The sequence below is a fragment of the Vitis vinifera genome, chromosome 12 (assembly GCF_030704535.1).
Source record: "Vitis vinifera cultivar Pinot Noir 40024 chromosome 12, ASM3070453v1".
NCBI classification, from domain to species: domain Eukaryota; kingdom Viridiplantae; phylum Streptophyta; class Magnoliopsida; order Vitales; family Vitaceae; genus Vitis; species Vitis vinifera.
Window position 1 is genome coordinate 18798987 of NC_081816.1, and position 19460 is coordinate 18818446.

Genomic DNA, 19460 nt, shown 5'->3' on the forward strand with positions numbered 1-19460 from the left:
AACACACCAACCCCTAAGTGGAGGCTAACCACTCCAAGAAGCCTATAAGGGAGAGCGGCTCCTCTTCAATGTACAATTTAGCCCAACCCCATACATGACACACAAAAGAAGTTTTTAACTTCTGAATTGCTAACCCCCCCCCCCCCCCCCCAAAAAAAAGCTAATCTATTACTCTCCTTCCAAATCGTCCAAAAAATGTACAGCGGGATGGACTTCCATAGTTTTTTCCTTTTTTTTCCCACAAAAGAGCCCTTCCAGCTAAATAAAACCTCCTTTACAGATTCTGGAAAGGCCCACTGAACACTAAACAACCCAAGAATGATATCCCACAATACTCTGACAATTGTACAATGAATTAAAATATGATTTATCGTTTCCTCTTCGCAACCACACAAGAAACAACAGTTAGGGAACTGCCATCCTCTTCTCTGAAGCCTATCAAGAGTGAGAACCTTCCCCCAAGCGGCTTCCCATGCGAAGAAAGCAATTTTGGTTGGAACTCTATCCACCCATATATTGCTATTCAGGAACTCAGCGACAATGGGGATTGCCAACATGTTGTAAGCTTTCTTGACTCTAAACAGCCCGTCTCTTCCTTCCTTCCAAATCACTGAGTCTTCCTCCAACGTAACCCTATGCTCCCTCAACACATCCAGCAAGTTGCCCACCATATCCAACTCCCAATCATTAAAGTCCCTTAGAAACCTTAAATTCCACTCACCTTGGCCAATATTCTGGTCCCACATTTCTTCCACCGTGGCATTCCTTAGGGCAGCCATGGCAAAGAGATTCGGGAAACTTTGGGACAGCACATAATTCCCGCACCAAGGATCTGTCCAAAATCTAATTTTGTTGCCTTTCCCCACCTTGAACGCCATATTTTCCCAACACCAATCAGATTCCTTCAAAATCTTCTTCCAAACACCCCATTTGCCTTCCTTGTCCTCCATCCAAAGTCCTCTTGCCCATACTTTGCCTCAAGCACCTTCTTCCAAAGATCCTCCTTAGCACAAGCAAACCTCCAAATCCATTTGCCTAGCAAGGCTTTATTCAAACGAGCAAGCTTCCTTAATCCCAGCCCTCCCTTTTCTTTATCCACACACACCACCTCCCAATTGACTAAGTGGACTTTTTTTTCCCCATTGCCCCCTCCCCACAAAAAGTCTCTTTGTAACTTTTCTAACCTCCTTGCTACTGATTTTGGCATGCGGAACAAACACATTTGATACAAGGGCATGCTGACCATCGTGCTCTTTACAAGAGTGATTCTCTCACCTTTGGAAATATATTGGCGTTTCCAAAGGGCAAGTCTCCTCCTCACCTTCTCTTCCACCCCATCCCACACGAAAGTGGCCTTATTAGGCGCCCCTAAAGGCAACCCCAAGTAGACGGCAGGCAGCTGTCCCACCCTACACCCTATTTCAACAGTCATCTCGTTCACCTCTTCCACCTCCCCTACCGAAATAACCTCACTTTTGTCCAAATTCATCTTTAACCCTGAAGCCACTTCAAACCAAAAAAGTATCCAGCTCAAATGCGTTAAGTACTCTTTTTTTGCCTCACAAAAAACTATTGTGTCATCCGCAAAAAGTAAATGACATATATTGACAGCCTGCCCTCTACCTCGCCAAATGCTACACCCAGAGATAAAACCCCCTTCAACAGCCCTCGTGATTAGCACACTTAGCACTTCCATTCCCATGACGAACAAGTAAGGGGAAAGAGGGTCCCCTTGACGCAACCCCTTAGAGCTTGAGAAAAATCCAGCTGGCACACCGTTCACCAAAACTGAGAATTTAACAGTAGATATGATCAATAGTCCAACTATTCAAATTGGCCAATAAGGTTTCGGTCATCATCGAAGCAACAAATGGTGGACAAACATTGATTAGCCAACTTTTCTGCTATTTTTCAGAACTTTTGCCAATATTTTGGTATTGATTATTTCTTTCGCCTTTTTTATAATTTCCCAATTTCTTCAATCGGTCAACACTCAATCAAACATCTACTACTTTTGTTGTTCAATCAATGCTCATCTCTTGCTTGGTCAAAGCCTTAAAAATTGGCTTGTGGATGGGAGAATCAAACCCATGACAAAAGGTTCAAATGAAACCAGTGATAACCACTAGAGCAAATTTGCCCTTAATGATATACACAAAAGAATATATATTGAAATCCATCATAAAAACAAAATATTAAAAATTTTAATAAATAAATTAATCTTAATATTTTATTTTTAAATTTCATTAATTGATTACCAAAAATATAAAACTATCCTGATAATTTTCTTAACAAGGCTTCTTTATATCATTTATATGTTAATTAAATATTAAAAATATAAATGTTAAAAAGGCATACACATACCATCATTTACTTTATATCATTGAATGTATTTAAATTAAATAGATCATTATTTTAGTATTAAATAAATTTTCAAGTCCACATATTGTTATTAAATGTCACAGATTTTATTTTATATATATATATATGCAATTATTTTCTTTTCTTTTTTTTCTTTTTTTTTTTCTCAACATTTTAATAAGTTTTGATCAATTTTAATTTTATCAATATTTTTTTTCCAAAATTTTCATCGATATTTCTCAATACATCCATAAAATCTAACTATCAATATATTTATAAAAACTGACATTTTAATCTTTGCTTCTTATTAGATATAGAGTCACACTTAAATACATATCCCTTCCTCTCAAGGAGCCTTTTTCTTAACATTTTGATAAGTTTTGATCAATTTTTATTCATCAATGTTTTTTTTTTCAAAATTGTCATTGATATTTCCAAATATATTCGTAAAATCTAACTACCAATCTATCTGTAAAAACCAATATTTTCATCATTGCTTCTTATTAGATAAAAGGTCATGCGTTTAACTACATGTCCCTTCCTCTCAAGGATCTAACCCCACCCTCCCTAAATACACATATATAAAATCCATCTAAATTTCTCAAGATCAATCTTTACTACCTTAAGACATAGAATAAATTGGTAGGCTAGAAAGGATGATTCTAATGAATATGCACCTCCCTCTAAAGATAAGTACTACCATTTCCAACAAACCAACCTTTTGTGAAAACTTTCCTTAACTGAATCCCACATTGGACTTATATAAAGCACATAACAACAAAGTATATGAACACTTACACAACTAGAGTTAGCAGATAGCCCAATTGGAATTTGCTTCAAGTCCTGATTACCTTGGCTTCTAAGCACAAGAGAATTGGCTCCTTCCAAATAACCAAGCTAAGAATTAAGGTGCAATCTTCCACATATTTCTTCCTCTATCAACACACTTTCCATGCCAACAAGATAATACCAGCCCCATGGTGCATGGGAACAACCAATTCTCTAGTAAGGACAAAAATCAAATCTTTTAGATCCCTAACCACCATAACATGTATTTTTTTTATAAAAAAAAAAAGGTGAACAGAACTCTCCTCTCATTATTTCTCTTCTTACCAACACATGAATGGTTAAAATCATCTTTTTTACTATTGTCCACAAAAAGCATTCCACCGTAGTGAGTTCCAAAGTACTCCAAATTTATTTCACTATAACTTCTTATCCAAGGCATCATCTATATTCCCACTAATCTCCATCCCATAAAGTTGATCCATCAAAGGACACAAAGAGAGAGGGAGAGAAATACCTTTCCCTTGCTTCCAAATCTTGAAGATCTCTTGTGAAGCTTACATTCCAACAACACATTGCTACTCCTCACATCTTTGTTAATCTATAATGTACAAATCAGGGAAGCTTACATTCATCAACCATTTCCTGGATCAATATTGCTTATAACCCATTTTAAAGCAAGTGTATTTAGAGAATTCCAACCAACCCTCCCTATCCTTTTCCATATGCCCACCCCATACAAGCAACCCAAATTCTCTCCATACCTAGTTATCACTCTCATCCATCAATTCTACCTTTCATGGCAAATCCAAACAACCATTTACCTAAGAAGGCTCTATCTACTTCTTTCAACCTCCTATAACCAAACTACCCTCAATTTAATGATTGCAAACTAGCTTCAACCTAAAAAGGTAATCCTACTTTCCATCCCTCATAAACAACAACAACCCTAACCACCCCTTTACCCTTGCCATTGATGATAGCTTCAACTCCCATTCTACTCAGGAGATTATTGATGCAGGATCTAAAAATAGAGTCCTTAGTAATCACACCAAGGCTCCTAGGCAATCACACTTAGATTTCCTAAGTAATCTCACTTTGGCGGAGGCAATCACACCTTTCAAGGAAGAAAGCTACTACACTCTCAATAATTTCCATTAATAAAATTGAAAGAATCTACTAGTTCATATAGATTCATAAAACTCAATTTCTTCGTTGAGTTACCAATTTTCCTAAAAATTTAAACTACTAAAAGTTGGACTTGTAATGTTTAATCATGTTATAATGCTCCCTCTCATGTGTGGCCCCATACCCATACATGTAGAGAAAAATAGGCCTATAGGCAAACAAACCACGAATAGCCTCTTCCATGTGAGCTTAATAAATTGGAGAAATAAACATGTGATAATATCCAAACCCATGACCTCCTGCTAAATGAGGCTATAATACCATGTTAAGTTATCAATTTTCCTAAAAGCTTAAGCCATTAGGATTTGCACAATGTATACCATGCTTTAACATTCTTCATAAGGCTATGACCATGATTCTGATAGCTTATAACTTTTTCTTTCGACTAGAAATAGAAGCTAAAGCCAGAGTTATAAAGAGATAATATTGATATCTTTAAAGTTAAAATGAAATATGAAATAGTTTCCCATATAAGTCAAAAAATACCTTCCATGAGAAATAAAATTTCTTTAACTTCCATACTAAGCTCTTTCAATACAATTGACCAAATAGGCATAAAAGCTCTTACTAAGCAAAAACGAGTTTTTACCTTTTCATAAGTGATTCCAAATAGGGCCTAAGATCCCAGGAAATTTCCTTGGAGACACATACATCACTCATTTTCCCAATCAAAATCGAAACTAAAACAAATAGAAATTTGACTAGAAATAAGCTAGTAAAACCAAATCTAATAAAATAAATAAATAACTATGCAATGCTAAAAACTACTAAACTATAATGCTATTTCTTTTCTTCCTTTTCTTCCATAAATACTGAAAGGGTGCTCCCAACATTGTTCCTCATCAATTGCATATAAAAATTTTAATACATTCCTTTTGTTTTTTAACTATAGTCACTGGTCATTCAATAGAACATTCGCATGCACACATGAATGGCATTGCCAAGATGCAAACCAAACTATTTAATCGATAATGGGTAAAAAGAGCCCTCTATGTATGCCTAGCATATTTCCCAGCACACTCTTAGATCAAAAACAGTTACCAAATGGCACTAACCTATAAATGTACACTATATCTGGCGGCTAAAGTAGGTACGAGTTGATTTCCCAAAATTAATACAGGATATTTTACTTTATATACATGCCTTATTCCTTGTCAACATATTCTACATCAATTATCAACCTGATTGCAGTTGCATGGTTGTATCAGAATCAATGCAAAGCCAAGGAATTCAGAATTTTTGTTCATTATGGTAGAGATCTAGTGAGTCATCTCATAACATCGTTCAGATCACACAAGATCAATTTCTTGAATTCACAACTTCCATCAACATGAAATATGAAAGCAAATCTTACATAGGTTACCTCAATTAGCCTTCCATTTGATGTTAGTCTTTCACACAAATCATAGTAGAGATATCCAGCAAGGAAAACTGAATGACTGCTGACGGGAACCTATAAGAAGCATACCACAAAATGATTACTGGTTTAGCTTTAACATAAAATGGGAATAAAATATCCATAGTGGCAACCTAGAAGGATCTTACCCTTGAAATGAGTTTTTCAGCAGTGTCCTTAACTTCATCAATGGTGATATCCACCCTAAAAGAACTTTTATAATGACAAGAACCTTGGGGCAAATTAGCAAACAAAAATGAGAAAATCTGAAGAAACCCAACCAACAGTGGTTGGGATCCTTTTATACAACTTATCCAGAAATCAATAACCTTGGAATTTTCACCACAATGCTCTGTGAAAGTCATGATGAAAGCCTCATTTATGGGTGAAGTACAGAGGGCATGGTTAATCCTTCTATATTCCCACAGTATAGCCAAACACTTCTCCAGTGGGACATTCTTCCACTTGAACAATCTGATTATCAGCTTATATATGTCAAGGTGAAATTTTGTGTAACCCTGCAATATGAAAACACAGCATATTTTGAAAAAGAATTACCATGATGGCAAGCTCTCCAGATGATATTTCCTTAAGCAGAATCAAATTCCAACTAAAAAGATCATAAAAGATACCTTCAGTGATAACAAATCAACAATGTTATACAGTAGCAGCATTGTATTCTTAGACAAGAGATCGTGCTGGTCAGCTGTAGAGCTGCATTCAGGAATATGTATACTCAACCACAGATTTAAGGCAGCATGAATATCTTGAAGGACCCGCTGTTTGCAGCCAAAATGAAGTAAACATTTCGTGTAGTAAGATAAAATTGTTGACATCAATCTTAAACACACATATTAATTGAACACAAAAAAAAACATCTAACAATAATTATTTAGATTCTGAAAGACGAGCCCTCAATTTGATACAACCTTTGAGGTCGGTTCAGCCTCCTGGATACAAAGTGCACGTAAGCAGTATGAAACAGCTAGTTGATGACAAACTGGAATATCACGGCTACATGTTTCACCATACATGTCATTCTGTATGAGTAATTACTTCATGTCAATCAGAAATCCAACTCCAGGAAGAGCAAAGGCGTTACCACCAAAGGCTTTAAAATGAGTAAGCAACAAGTGAACAAGAATAAAGCAAAAATGGAGCTCACAATTGTAGATATTGCTTCGGAAAAACAGTGAATACAATCCTTCAGACCTTCAGTCCCACAGGCCCTTAGTGCCTTTCCTTTTCTAATGAGAATTCTTGATTTCTGTAAACAACTATCTTTTGTGATAAACACATCTTGCAAGAGGATATTGAAGATTTTCATTTGCATTTTCTGACATAATTCGGGGGATAGTGCTTTCATTTCTTCATATGCTAGAAGTTCCTGATCAAAATTCAAGCAAGAAGTGAAAACAAAATGGCTATTAATCGAAGCCAAAATGAAAGCACCAAAATCTAGATGTAGTTATATAAAAGGAAGGGCACAATAAGACTCCTATTGAAAGAAAAACACCACAAAGAGGTCTAACCTGCTCTAGAATAATCCCAAGTGTCCTTTTTGACACATTTGCAGACGATGACAGCAAACAATGAAAAGTTGAAAATTCATCCTCTATATCATCCTTAGAAAGTTTACATTCAATCTGAAAATCAAGCAACAATCAGGCAGTAGTCACATTAAAATAAAATGAAGTAATGGGGGAATATTTGGATGCTACCTTAACCCACTGTTTCACCAAGGCTGTAGGACATGGTAGCATGTTGAACAAGTTTGCAGCAGCAGACCAGTTTTCAAGGCTACTCATAACTATGCTCTTCACCTTACCACTGTCAAATTGATGGACAATGTCCAGAAGAAAAGAACTTTCTTTACATGCCTCCATGACAAAATCAGTAATAGCATCCTCTGACAGATCATCATGAAGACCCTTAGATTTCTCTAAAAACATCTGGCAAAGAAATGAAACACGAGCCCATGATGCTCTACAACATAATTTTATTGCCTTTGAAGCCTGCAAAAAAGGTTAGTAACTGAATCAGTACCAAAGGCTCTAAACGTTGGAGTTAATAGTCCAAAAATGTTCATTGTTGAAGGCATCAAATAGTATAATTGAGTCCACTCTTAGATGTATTGTTTATGGTTCAATATGGTCATACTGTTTCTAGGATATACCGCTTATGGTTCAATATGCAATACTGTATCATAAACGCATCACAAACAATGTATTAAAAGCCTCTTAAACCATGTCAAATCACCTTTAATTTTTAAAACATCTTAGCCTACTTTAAACAAAACCAAACAACTATGTTGAGAATGGGGGGATTTCATGAAGTGGTTTGATAGACAACAAAACCTATCACTGCCACCTTCTATTTTTTTACAACAAATTGAGTAGAACATGTTGAGAATCTCAATCATATCAGAATTTTTCTGATCTGGTTGTTACCTATTTTTTAGGGATAAGTTGTTGTTTTTTAGGGATAAGTTGAATATATTAAATTTATTTTGTTCCTAGAAATTTGGGTGTACAACTGTAGATTTAGTTTGATTTATTGTAGCTTTTCTATAAAATGAAGCATGTTTCCCTTCCTTATTCAATTTAATATACGACATTTTTTTTTCTTTTCTACATGGTATTAGATTCAAGTTAATTGGCTATGCCCTTTCTTTTTCCTCTCATTCTTTCCAATTCTGTTCATCTTCTGTTTTCGTTTCTATTGCTATCTCTTTACCATATTAGAAATTTCCGAATCTACACCTTCCATTACTGTTGGTTCCAATTCCTCAAAATTACCCACATCCAATTCTCATTCCCACTCTGTCCAGATCACCACAATCCGCCATAATGAGAACAATTTTCTCAAATGGTCACAATTTGTTCGAATGTACATCAGGGGTCAAGGCAAAATTGGTTATTTGATTGGTGACACGAAAGAACCAGCAAAAACGGACCCTAGATATGCCACTTGGGATGCAGAAAACTTCATGATCATGGCATGGATGGTAAATTCCATGGAGGAGGAGATCAGCTCGAATTATGTGTTATCCTACTGCCAAAGTTCTTTAGGACAACATTATTCAAATGTATTCAGACCTTGGAAATCAATCCCAAATCTATGAGTTACAACTCAAATTGGGCGATATTTGTCAAGGTGAGAATTCGGTTACGAAATATTTTAATGTGCTTAGGGGTTTATAGTAGAATCTTGACTTATTCAATGACGATGAGTGGAAAAATACGGATGATTGCAACTATTTTAAGAAGACGGTAGAAAGTTCACGGATATTCAAATTTTTAATTGGGCTTAATGTTGAGTTTGATGAAGTTCGGGGTAGAATCATTGGTCGGCAACCTCTCCCTTATGTAAGTGAAGTGTTCTCTGAAGTGCGTCGTGAGGAAAGCCGGAGGAATGTTATGCTTGGGAAGAAGCTCTCTGGACCTGTGGAAAACTTAGCCTTATTGGGCACTGCAACAACGGCTTCTCGCAATCCTAATAACCAATGTCATCCAGATGACAAGCCAAGAGTTTGGTGTGATCATTGTAATAAACCATGCCACTCGTGAAACCTGCTGGAAATTACATGGGAAGTCAGCTGATTGGAAGCCCATTGAATGGAAGACTAATAAGCAAGACGACTCTAATCATTTCCCTGCTAAAGCACAGGCTGTCGAGACACCCTCATTGAGCAAAGAACAATTAGACTAACTGCTACAGCTGCTAAAACTTGCTCTGCCAACTCCTACTACTCCTATAGCATCTCTAGCTCAGTTAGGTAGTCTTTCGTGTGCATATTCTCTTTCATTATCTGCACCTTGGATCATAGATTCAAGTGCCTCTGACCACATGACTAATTTATCTCATTTGCTTATTTCTTATACACCTTGTTCTAGAAATAAAAAAGTACGTATTGCAGATGGAAGCTTATCTTCTATTACTGGGCAAGGCTCTTTTCATTTGTCTGATAAGATTGTTTTACAATCCATTTTACATGTCCCAAAACTCTCTTGTAATCTCTTATTCGTAAGTCGTTTATCTAAGGATTCTAATTTTCGTGTTGTTTTTTGTGTCTCTCTTTGTGAATTCCAGGATTTGAACTCGAGGATGATGATTGGCAATGCTAGATTGATCGACAATCTCTACTATTTTGATGACAATCGATTTGAGAATAAACAAGTTGAGGGTTTTATTGGTAGTGTCCATTCAATCCTTGTGCATGATCAAATAATGTTATGGCATAACAGATTAGGACATCCTAGTTTTTTCTATTTAAAACATTTGTTTCCAGGTTTATTTAAAGGATTGGATTGTGTTTCTTTTGATTGTGAAACTTGTTTTTTGGCCAAAAGTCATCGCAATTCTTATAAATAAAACCGTATTGTGCCTTAAAACCTTTTTATTTAATACATAGTGATGTTTGGGGTCCTTTTAGGATTACCACTTTAACTGGGAAAAAATGGTTTGTGACGTTTATTGATGATCACACACGCCTATGCTGGCTTTATCTAATGAACTCTAAGTCTGAGGTTGCAAAACTCTTTCAGGAATTTTATTATATGGTTGAAAACCAATTTCAAACCAAAAGAAGTATTCTTCGAAGTCACAATGGAACAGAATTTTATAATGATTGTTTAGGTGATCTTTTGCAAGAGAAAGGTATTTTACATCAATCAACTTGTAGGGACACTCCTCAACAAAATGGAATTGCAAAACGTAAAAATAGACATTTACTTGAAGTAGGTAGAGCTCTTATGTTTCATATGAATGTTCCTACACACCTTTGGGGGGATGCAATTTTAACAAGTTGTTATTTGATAAATAGAATGCCTACAAGGGTTCTAAACTATGCAACACCTTTACAAACTCTTAAGAATACTTTTCCAAACACACACCTCACCTCTTATTTACCTTAAAAATTTTTGGTTGTATAGTGTTCGTCCATGTGCCAACTCATCTTCGATCCAAATTTGTTCCAAGAACCGAAAAATGTATTTTTCTAGGTTATGCTCCTAATAAAAAATGGTATAAGTGTCTTAATCCTACCACTAGGAAAATTCATGTTAGTATGGATGCCAACTTTATTGAAAATATTCCCTTTTATAACAAAACTACTCTTCGGGAGGAGAGCTCTAATGATGATTGGCAACAAAAACAACCAAAACCTAGTATTTTTCTTCTTGAAATAAATCAAAAAACAGATATTTTAATTAGTGAAAGAGGGGGAAATACTGATTTATCTATGCCAAATAAAATTGCATCATAAATAGGGGGAGAAACTCTACAACCTATGTCCACTGAGCTCTGTGTTTATACTAGGCGCAGGTTTAATTCTAATACTGAGAATAATCAAGTCAATTTTGAGCATGGTCAATCATCAACTACTAGTTCTCAAAATCCAAGTAATCTTCCTATGGACTCCACTCCTTTACCTATTTCTGATCTTGATATCCCTATTGCAATCCGAAAATGAGTTAGGAATTGTACCAAATATCCCATTGCCAAATATTTGTCTTATCAAAGATTCTCAGGAAAATATAAAGCTTTCACTTCCTTCAAATATATCTCATTTATTTATCCCTAGAACTATACAGGAAGCACTAGGACACTTCGAGTGGAGATCAACAATTCAAGAAGAAATGAATGCTTTTTTGAAAAATAGAACATGGGAAATTGTTGATTTACCTAAGGAGAAGAAGACAGTGGGATGCAAGTGGGTTTTCACAATCAGGTGTAAGCCCGATGGTAGCATTGAAAGATATAAAGCAAGGTTAGTAGCCAAAGGTTTCACACAAACCTATGGAATTGACTACCAAGAGACCTTTGCACCTATTGCAAAGATCAATTCCATTTGGATTTTACTTTCTCTTGCAATACATTTTAGTTGGCCTTTACACCAATTAGAAGTGAAAAAATCATTGTTGTTGAATCAGGTTGTTGAAGATGACGCTTTCTTAAATGGCGATTTGGAGGAAGAAGTGTTTATGGATTTACCACTAGGTTTCGAAGAAAAGCTAGAAAAAAAAAAAGGTTTGTAGATTAAAGAAGTCCTTGTATGGTCTTAAGAGATTTGGAAAAGTAATCAAACTTCAAGAATATATTCAAAGTCAAGTTGACCATACAATGTTTTATAAACACTCAAAAGAAGGAAAGATTGTTGTGTTGATAGTTTATATGGATAACATTATTATAACTGGTGATGACAGTCTAGAACTTGAGAGATTGAAGAAAGCTTTAACTCGTGAATTTGAGATAAAAGATTTGGGTCCCCTGAGATACTTTCTTGGTAAGGAGTTTGCTAGATCCAAGAAAGGTATTTTCATTTCTCAAAGAAAATATATACTTGACTTATTAAATGAAACAGGTTGTAGAGGAACAAAGCTAAGGGACTGTTTTGTAGGAGTTGCATGACCCTCTAGGGAATTTCAAGTCAATTTTCATTACATGATCTCCCACTATACCATATCGATGCTATTGAAGTAGGTTTTCTCCTCTTCTGTTTTTTGTAAGATTTTGTAAATTGGAAAGGATTTCTCATCCTTCACTTGTATTTTTTCATCTTAATGAATATATTTCATTTCTGGTTAAAATAAAAATAAAAAAATGATAATAATAGCAGCTGCCAACTTGAAACAGAAGCAACCCAAAGAACTAAAGAGCCACAGAGCCTATTGGAGCTATTCTGATGAAGTATTCATCAAAAAGATTCCAAATTAAAACAGCAACAGTTTGAACAGTTTTAAAGAATAAACTCAAGAAGAAAAAAGCAACAAATTTTGGATAAACAATAACAGTGTTATCCTGCTCAAACAGTCAAACATTTTGGACACAAATTGGTAACAGCATATGCAACCCATGATATAGCCTAGTTATTCCATTAAAAGGATACCTCTTTCAGTTGCCTTTTTCTGTACAAAATTACTCCAATGTTGTGAAGATTGACGAAGAGAAATTTTAGCCCTTGAAGTTGAATCCATCCATTTGAAATGACATGCCTAATGAAATTTGCACTCTTCTGAAATATGAAAGGACAAACAAATTAACTAAATAGGAAAAAATACAAATAAAAGAGTATACCTCTCTTGCCTCTCTTGCAGCAACTAAAGAGAATTAAGGATGTGTTATGAAAGAGAACAAGCGAATTTGATCATTTCATTATCATTCAGTAAGATTGGAAACCTGCATGTTTATCCTTGTTCTGAAGGACAGAGTAAAGGCAGCTACTGCAACACTAGATATTGCTTTGTTATTTTCATCAAATTCTTCTCTCTTATTTTCAGATGTACAGCTGCACCCATTAGCAAGGAAAAACTCCATAATTAAGGTATTTAAACCATGTAGATAAGCTTTAAACATTTTCTAACACATGAATCTAGATAAATATTCAATATCATCTTAAACTTGTCCTTATTGCTTAAGTAGGCTGCTTGCATAGCATTGCTTCAAATTTTCCCTCTCAAGGACTTGTTCTATGGATATATGTTACTTAGAGAGCAACAGCAAGCAAGGGAGAGAGAGAGAGAGAGAGAGAGAGAGAGAGAGAGAGAGAGAGAGAAGGGGGGAGAGAGGAGGGAGGGAGGGAGAGAGGAAAGCATTTAGGCAATGCATTGGTGATTCATAGTTTGGGTAGAACCTTGGATGCAGTAGGCAGTCAATTGATTTTCACCCTCCCAAAAGCTTGACCTAACATATCAGGAGACTATATGGAACAAATAGGATTTGTGAAGCCAACAACATAGATCTGATTTCTAAACACGCTCTTTGTTTTGTTGTTTCAGCAACAAAGGGTTTTCTGAAGCTAAATGCAAGATACAACACTACATCAGCTTAAGTGAACAAGCAACAGAATTTTGTTGCAAAATTAGGCCAATGAGTGAAAGCATAGAAAATTACAGAGAGACTCACCAGTGGCAAAAAAGAAAAACATCACAAAATTGGTGTAATGCATTCTGGATATGACATAGTTTAGCTGAAGAGGAAATGGCTTCACTTTCAGCGATTATCTGTACCCTCTCCAAGTTTACTAATTCAGCAAGTGGCTGGCACAAGAATTTCAGTGCATTTAAGTACAGCAGCAAGTAAGCCTTGCCATTCTTCTGAGCAAAAGCCATAGAAGCCTCATAATCAGATTCCATATGTGAACATATTTGACCTACAGTAACCTTATGTTCAGCACTAAAGGACACCTTGTTCTCTTTGCTATTGATATGAAAGTAATTATCCAATAAACCAATTGACGTAGCCAGATGTTGCAGTTCATCCCCATCATCAAGTAAAATTTCAAATGCAGACTCATCATCTGCACTTTTAGAGGTTATAGAATCACTGCCGCTTGACTGAATATTGCAACCAGTGAAGTTCAAACCAGTAGCATAAAGCCTCAGAATCAAATTAAGGGGTTCCAAAACCTGCTGGGCATTCATGCAGCAGAATATTGTCATCCAAACACAAGCACGTAATGAATGCATACAACTCCATAAATGATAAAGGTAAATTTGCAAAAAATGCAAACAAGATACCTGACGGAAATCACCTGCCATTTTATTTAGATGCAGTGCAACAGCAGTACACAAGTCCTTACTTGTAATTCTACATTTATTGGCACAATAAGAAACAAGTTCAACGAACTCTATGAAAGTGTTCCCCATTTCGACCTGCCATAAAATGAACTATGTCATATTGCAGATAATGCTATCACTCAGGCAATAGGTTTTTCTTTGGAAAACCTAAGTAAATAGTACGATCTTTTAAATTAGAGAGTATTGTATAACAGATTTAGAACAAGTAATATGCTTATAAAGAATAATTCAACCGAATACAAATAAGAAAATTTCCAATTGGCAATAGTTGAAATGAAGTTTTATAGATTTTGGTCACCCGAGAAGGAACAGCTGCAAAAGATAAAATCCTTAACTCTTCATAAAGGGGCTCCACAATTGAATTACAGAATTGCTAAAAGACCCTATACCAAGAACAAATGGCACTGGCACACTTAATTGCAGACGAATTTGTAAAATTACCTGTACACGTTTGGCTAAGATTTAGGTTGGTTCAGTTAGTCTGAACTCTAGCCTATGTTAATGAAATACACAAAGAGAATAAAAAGGAAGTATGTTTGTTATAATTTTTAGACTTCTTAGGAGCATAATAGTGGCCAACTACATGATTAACATTCTATCACATGTTTAATAGTATGAAAACAAACAGATAATGGTCCATTACATACAAAAATAAATAAATAAATGAAGGAACGTGGTTTAAATTGTCAAAATTAACTAAACAAGAAAAGAACATGTTTAGTCACTTAAATTTTAGAATAAAAATTGATAAGGCATACACTGAACCTTACTAGGCATAATAAGTGCAGAAAAAGGCACACTTCGACTAAGCCTTGGTTCAAGAGGCATATGCTTAATGAGATACTGCAGTCAAGGTGTCCTATAACCATCTCACATGGAAGCAAGCCTCAAATATAACTTTTAAGACCAGGAAGAACCTTCTAATGGGGCTTACAAGCTTCAACTTTCCAACTTACTAAGAGTCAACACTGAAGCAGGCAAGGCCCGAGAAACCCAGAATCAGGAATAAATACTAAACTGGTTTCCACCACCAGTGGCAAGGAAATTTGTGTAGTTGATCCTATATACTTCAAATGAATCTTTTCCAGGGCTACTTAAGCTGAATTCAGATCAATGTTCACTCAATACACATGATACATGAGCATAATCATGTTTCTTTTATTTCCTATTTTATGCAACATACGGTTGAAAAAACCTCAAATTTGCATTATACAAAGGGCTATGAAATGATATAAGGAAAAAATCCAAATTTTTCTATGCAATATATATATATATATATATATATATATGAATAGATGGCTTAGTTGAGCATATTTCTTAACCATTCACATTTAAGGTTGCTCCATTAAGATTTTACTTTGCATTCAGCCGCAATGGTGTCCAACACACACATCAATACACCAACAACGAACGATGATCCATTCTCCTTTTGTGAGAACAAAGAGGAACATATCCTGCGGCCACACTGCATAAAAAATATCAATTAGAGGTCAACATAGAGGTAATTTAAAATGTCCACAAACAAGGATTAGACACAAGCGAACCTTCAGAGTTTGATCTTTCATTGACGACTTTGCATATTCAGTCAATGTTGCCGCACAAAATGTGCATACCAAATCCCCATCAAAACATGCCAGCTCTTCTACCAAAAAGAGAGTACATCTGTACAGATGGGACACAAGCACCCTGTGCAACTTCTCATATGTATTGGCATCTAAAACCCTAAAAGATTCAAATTAAAAGAATAAATCAATAAATAATCTAACTTAACTTAGTTCAAATATGCTCAACCAGGTTCTGCAGACAATGGTTCAACTAGAAAACACTGAAATGTAATATGGAACTACTCTTACACAGATACCTTCTGTTTGGTTGCCCAGAAAGCTGCTGGGAAGCATAACATAAAAAACTAACTCTAATATTTTATGTAATTCTAGGTGTGATAAATGAAAAGCTCGCCTAAGCTAAACCAAATACTTACATTTGGCTCAATCGAAAATGATTTGGTTTTCCCAAGTCCCAATACTGAGGAATCTGGAGGGAAATTTTTTATCTGCATTGTCCGGAAGCAAATGAAATCATAAAAGCTTGAATCCCACCCAAATTCAGAATTTGGAGGATTATCTTGGTTTCCCATTTTACCCACATTTTGTCAATAACATTGAAAAGCAAAACATGCAATACAAATGCCCCTCTATTTAAATTCTCTTCAGTCCCAATTCCTTAAACCTTTTTGACTGAAAAATTAGCTGCCAAACAAGGTATTAGTTCATGCACTCTTCTGACAATTTCTCAGCAACCAAACAGATCAATACACAATTTAGGAACACAAAATGTCCAATCCAAAACACAGACCTGAACCAGGGCGTGAGCTCCTCCACCAAATCAAGCACTCTCCTGTACTCTCGTCCCTCCTTACTCTGACTCATTGAAACACACTTCACAACCGACAACACAATCTCCACAACCAACCCGCAGAAGTCCTGATCACCACCACCAGTCTTCCCCAAATCCGGCAGATACCGCCCCTCCAATCCCGCTGGAAGGCTCTGGAGAATGGAAAAACTCTCGTCCACAGCCTCCCTCCACATCGCCTGAGCCACAAAGCAGTGAACCATCCTTACCCTCTGGAGATGAATGGAGTAGAACTTGCAGGCCAATTGCGAAGACACGCACTCCAAGCAGTCCAGGCAGAGCCTGTAGGTGTCGAACAGCTCACGAAGCGACGTCGTTTCAAGATCGGAGGAGGAAACAGAAAGGATTTTGGGGAGAATGGAGAGGACGCGATTGAGAAATGGGAGGAACTGCTTAGCAAGAGATCGAATAGAGGAGGAGGAGGATGAAGAAGATGATGAGCGATTAGGTTTTCTGGTGGTGGTGGTGGTGGTAGTGGGTTTGGAATTGAGGAATGGGGAGAATGGGCGGAGGTGAGAGAGGAAGTGGTGGTGGATGTTGGCGAAGTCGGAGGATTGGAGCTTGGAGATGAGAGACGACTCCATTGATGAGTCCATGGGAGAGAGAAAGCGCTGTGAGTTGAGAGGACTCAAGAGGACAGGAAAGGGTTTTCAAGGGCGCCAAGCCTGGGCGCCTGGATGATTTCAAAGTGTGAGAGCGGTGACGGGCGGGTTCTTCTGGAGAGTCACAGACACAGGGACTGGGCCGGCCCATGCAGATTCGTCCTATCATATCTTATATTTATTGTAAATAAAGGGGGAATGACCTCGAGTTAATAAAAATCGATAGATAAAAGTCATTTTGTAAACCCTATAAAAGGCTTCCCAGTATAAACTACATCCCAAGCAAGAAAAGTTGTATCTCGCCTTTCTCAAGTTCTTTCAATTCTCCTTTACATAATCCTTGAGTGAAAATTGACATAATAAAATAAACCACATCAAATCACTAGAAGTGAAAACAATATCCATAATCATCATAGTTGTAATATGAAAGAGCATTTTTCAATCAACTTCTCTTAAGAGGCCGTTTGTTTTTTTAATTTTTTTGAAAATAATTTGCTTTTACATTTTAATTACTTTTTACTAAATAGAAAAAATCAAAATATTTTATTTTTTTCTTCACTTTTTAATGTTTAATAGAAATAAAATATTAAAACAAACAAACAACCTAATATTTAATATTTTTTAAGATTAATATTTAATAGTATTAAGTATTAAAGTTTTATTTAGAATTGAGTAAAAAAACAAGCATCACCTAAGTCCCTATAAAATGTAAAAGGAAATAAATAAAAATGAATTTCATTAATAGAGATAAATTAAATTCAACTTATTTTGATATCGATTTTTTGTAATGTCTTAGTAAAGAATTAGTCTTCTTATGAATGATGGACATATTCTTATTGATTGATGATATATCATATATTGTAATCACATTATTATTTGTATTTATCATATTGTAACCACCTAAGTCCCTATAAAAAGTAAAAGGAAATAAATAAAAATGAATTTCATTAATAGAGATAAATTAAATTCAACTTCTTTTGATATCGATTTTTTGTAATGTCCTAGTAAAGAATTAATCTTCCTACGAATGATGGACATATTCTTATTGATTGATGATATATCATTTACTATAATCACATTATTATTTGTATTTATCATATGTTTTACATTTTTCTCCAATACCATTCATATATGAAATTGCATATATTATTTCAAAGTGAACGAGGAAGATGTATGTCTCGAGTACTAAGCAACCACTCATAGAATCCTTCAAGGTAAACCATACTTTTTTAATTTGATACTAGCAAAGACTAATATCAATACCATATTAGTACTATAAATTTGATTGAAGGTTTTAGAAGAGTAAATATTATGCCACAAAATGGAACTTAGTTTCATATAAATGATGTTTTATATTCTAGCAAATTCAGAAGAAATTTGATAAGTTTTAAAGATATTCATAAAAATGGGCATTATATTGAAATTATGAATGAAGATAATGTAGAATATTTTTACTTCTATTATTTTTAGTCGCAAACGTATAAAAGGAAAAGCTTTCAACTTTATCAACCGATTATATCATACAATCACAAAGCATATTGAATCATATGTTGTCGTAAACTAAAAGTTTAACAACCTAAAAATTTTTACACTTTAGCACGACAAGCTAGGCCACCCATGGTCCTTAATGATGCGTAAAATTATAAAATACTCACATGGGCATTCATTAAAGAACCGGAAGATTCTTTTGTTCCATAAATATCTGTGTGGTACTTGCTCATAAGGCAAATTAATAGTTAGACCGTATTTTATTAAAGTCATATTCCAATTATCAATCCATTTAGAAATAATACACGAGGATATTCATGGGTTTATCCACCCATCATATGGACCATTCCATTATCTTATGGCCTTAATAGATGCCCTTACTGGTTGTTACACATTCATCTATTTTTTACATGTAATGTTACCTTTGACAGTCTCCTTATACAAATAATTCGATTATAAGTACAATTAACTTTTCATACATTAATTGACTATTGTATGTCAATTGGGATAGATATTGAGCATCTTGTTGCTCAAACTCACACCCATAATGGTTTGGCAAGATCCATCATTAAATGCCTCCAATCAATTCCTCATACTAACGAAAACCAAATTGCCTACTTCTACTTGAGAACATGTTATTATGAA

The 19460-nt window shown here is 35.3% G+C and overlaps 1 protein-coding gene across 4 annotated transcripts in view; it reads right to left on the reverse strand.

The window, feature by feature from the left end:
* The window catches only part of LOC100259948 (separase), a 45421-nt gene extending 27982 nt beyond the window's left edge, over positions 1-17439 (reverse strand). The window contains exons 1-14 of one of the 4 annotated variants that reach the window (XM_059741384.1): positions 16666-17439; positions 15855-16032; positions 15668-15775; positions 14251-14385; positions 13637-14142; positions 12911-13019; positions 12621-12746; positions 7453-7746; positions 7264-7377; positions 6897-7118; positions 6661-6771; positions 6364-6510; positions 5881-6249; positions 5699-5788 (exon numbers count right to left, since the gene is read on the reverse strand). In XM_059741384.1, coding sequence (XP_059597367.1) covers positions 5699-5788; positions 5881-6249; positions 6364-6510; positions 6661-6771; positions 6897-7118; positions 7264-7377; positions 7453-7746; positions 12621-12746; positions 12911-13019; positions 13637-14142; positions 14251-14385; positions 15668-15775; positions 15855-16032; positions 16666-17321 — 3165 coding nt within the window. In that variant the 5' untranslated portion in view covers positions 17322-17439. The remainder of the gene's footprint in view (positions 1-5698; positions 5789-5880; positions 6250-6363; positions 6511-6660; positions 6772-6896; positions 7119-7263; positions 7378-7452; positions 7747-12620; positions 12747-12910; positions 13020-13636; positions 14143-14250; positions 14386-15667; positions 15776-15854; positions 16033-16665) is intronic. The other 3 variants (XM_059741383.1, XM_002273838.5, XM_059741382.1) reach the window with 3 other exon arrangements.
* Between the last annotated feature and the right edge of the window lie 2021 nt (positions 17440-19460).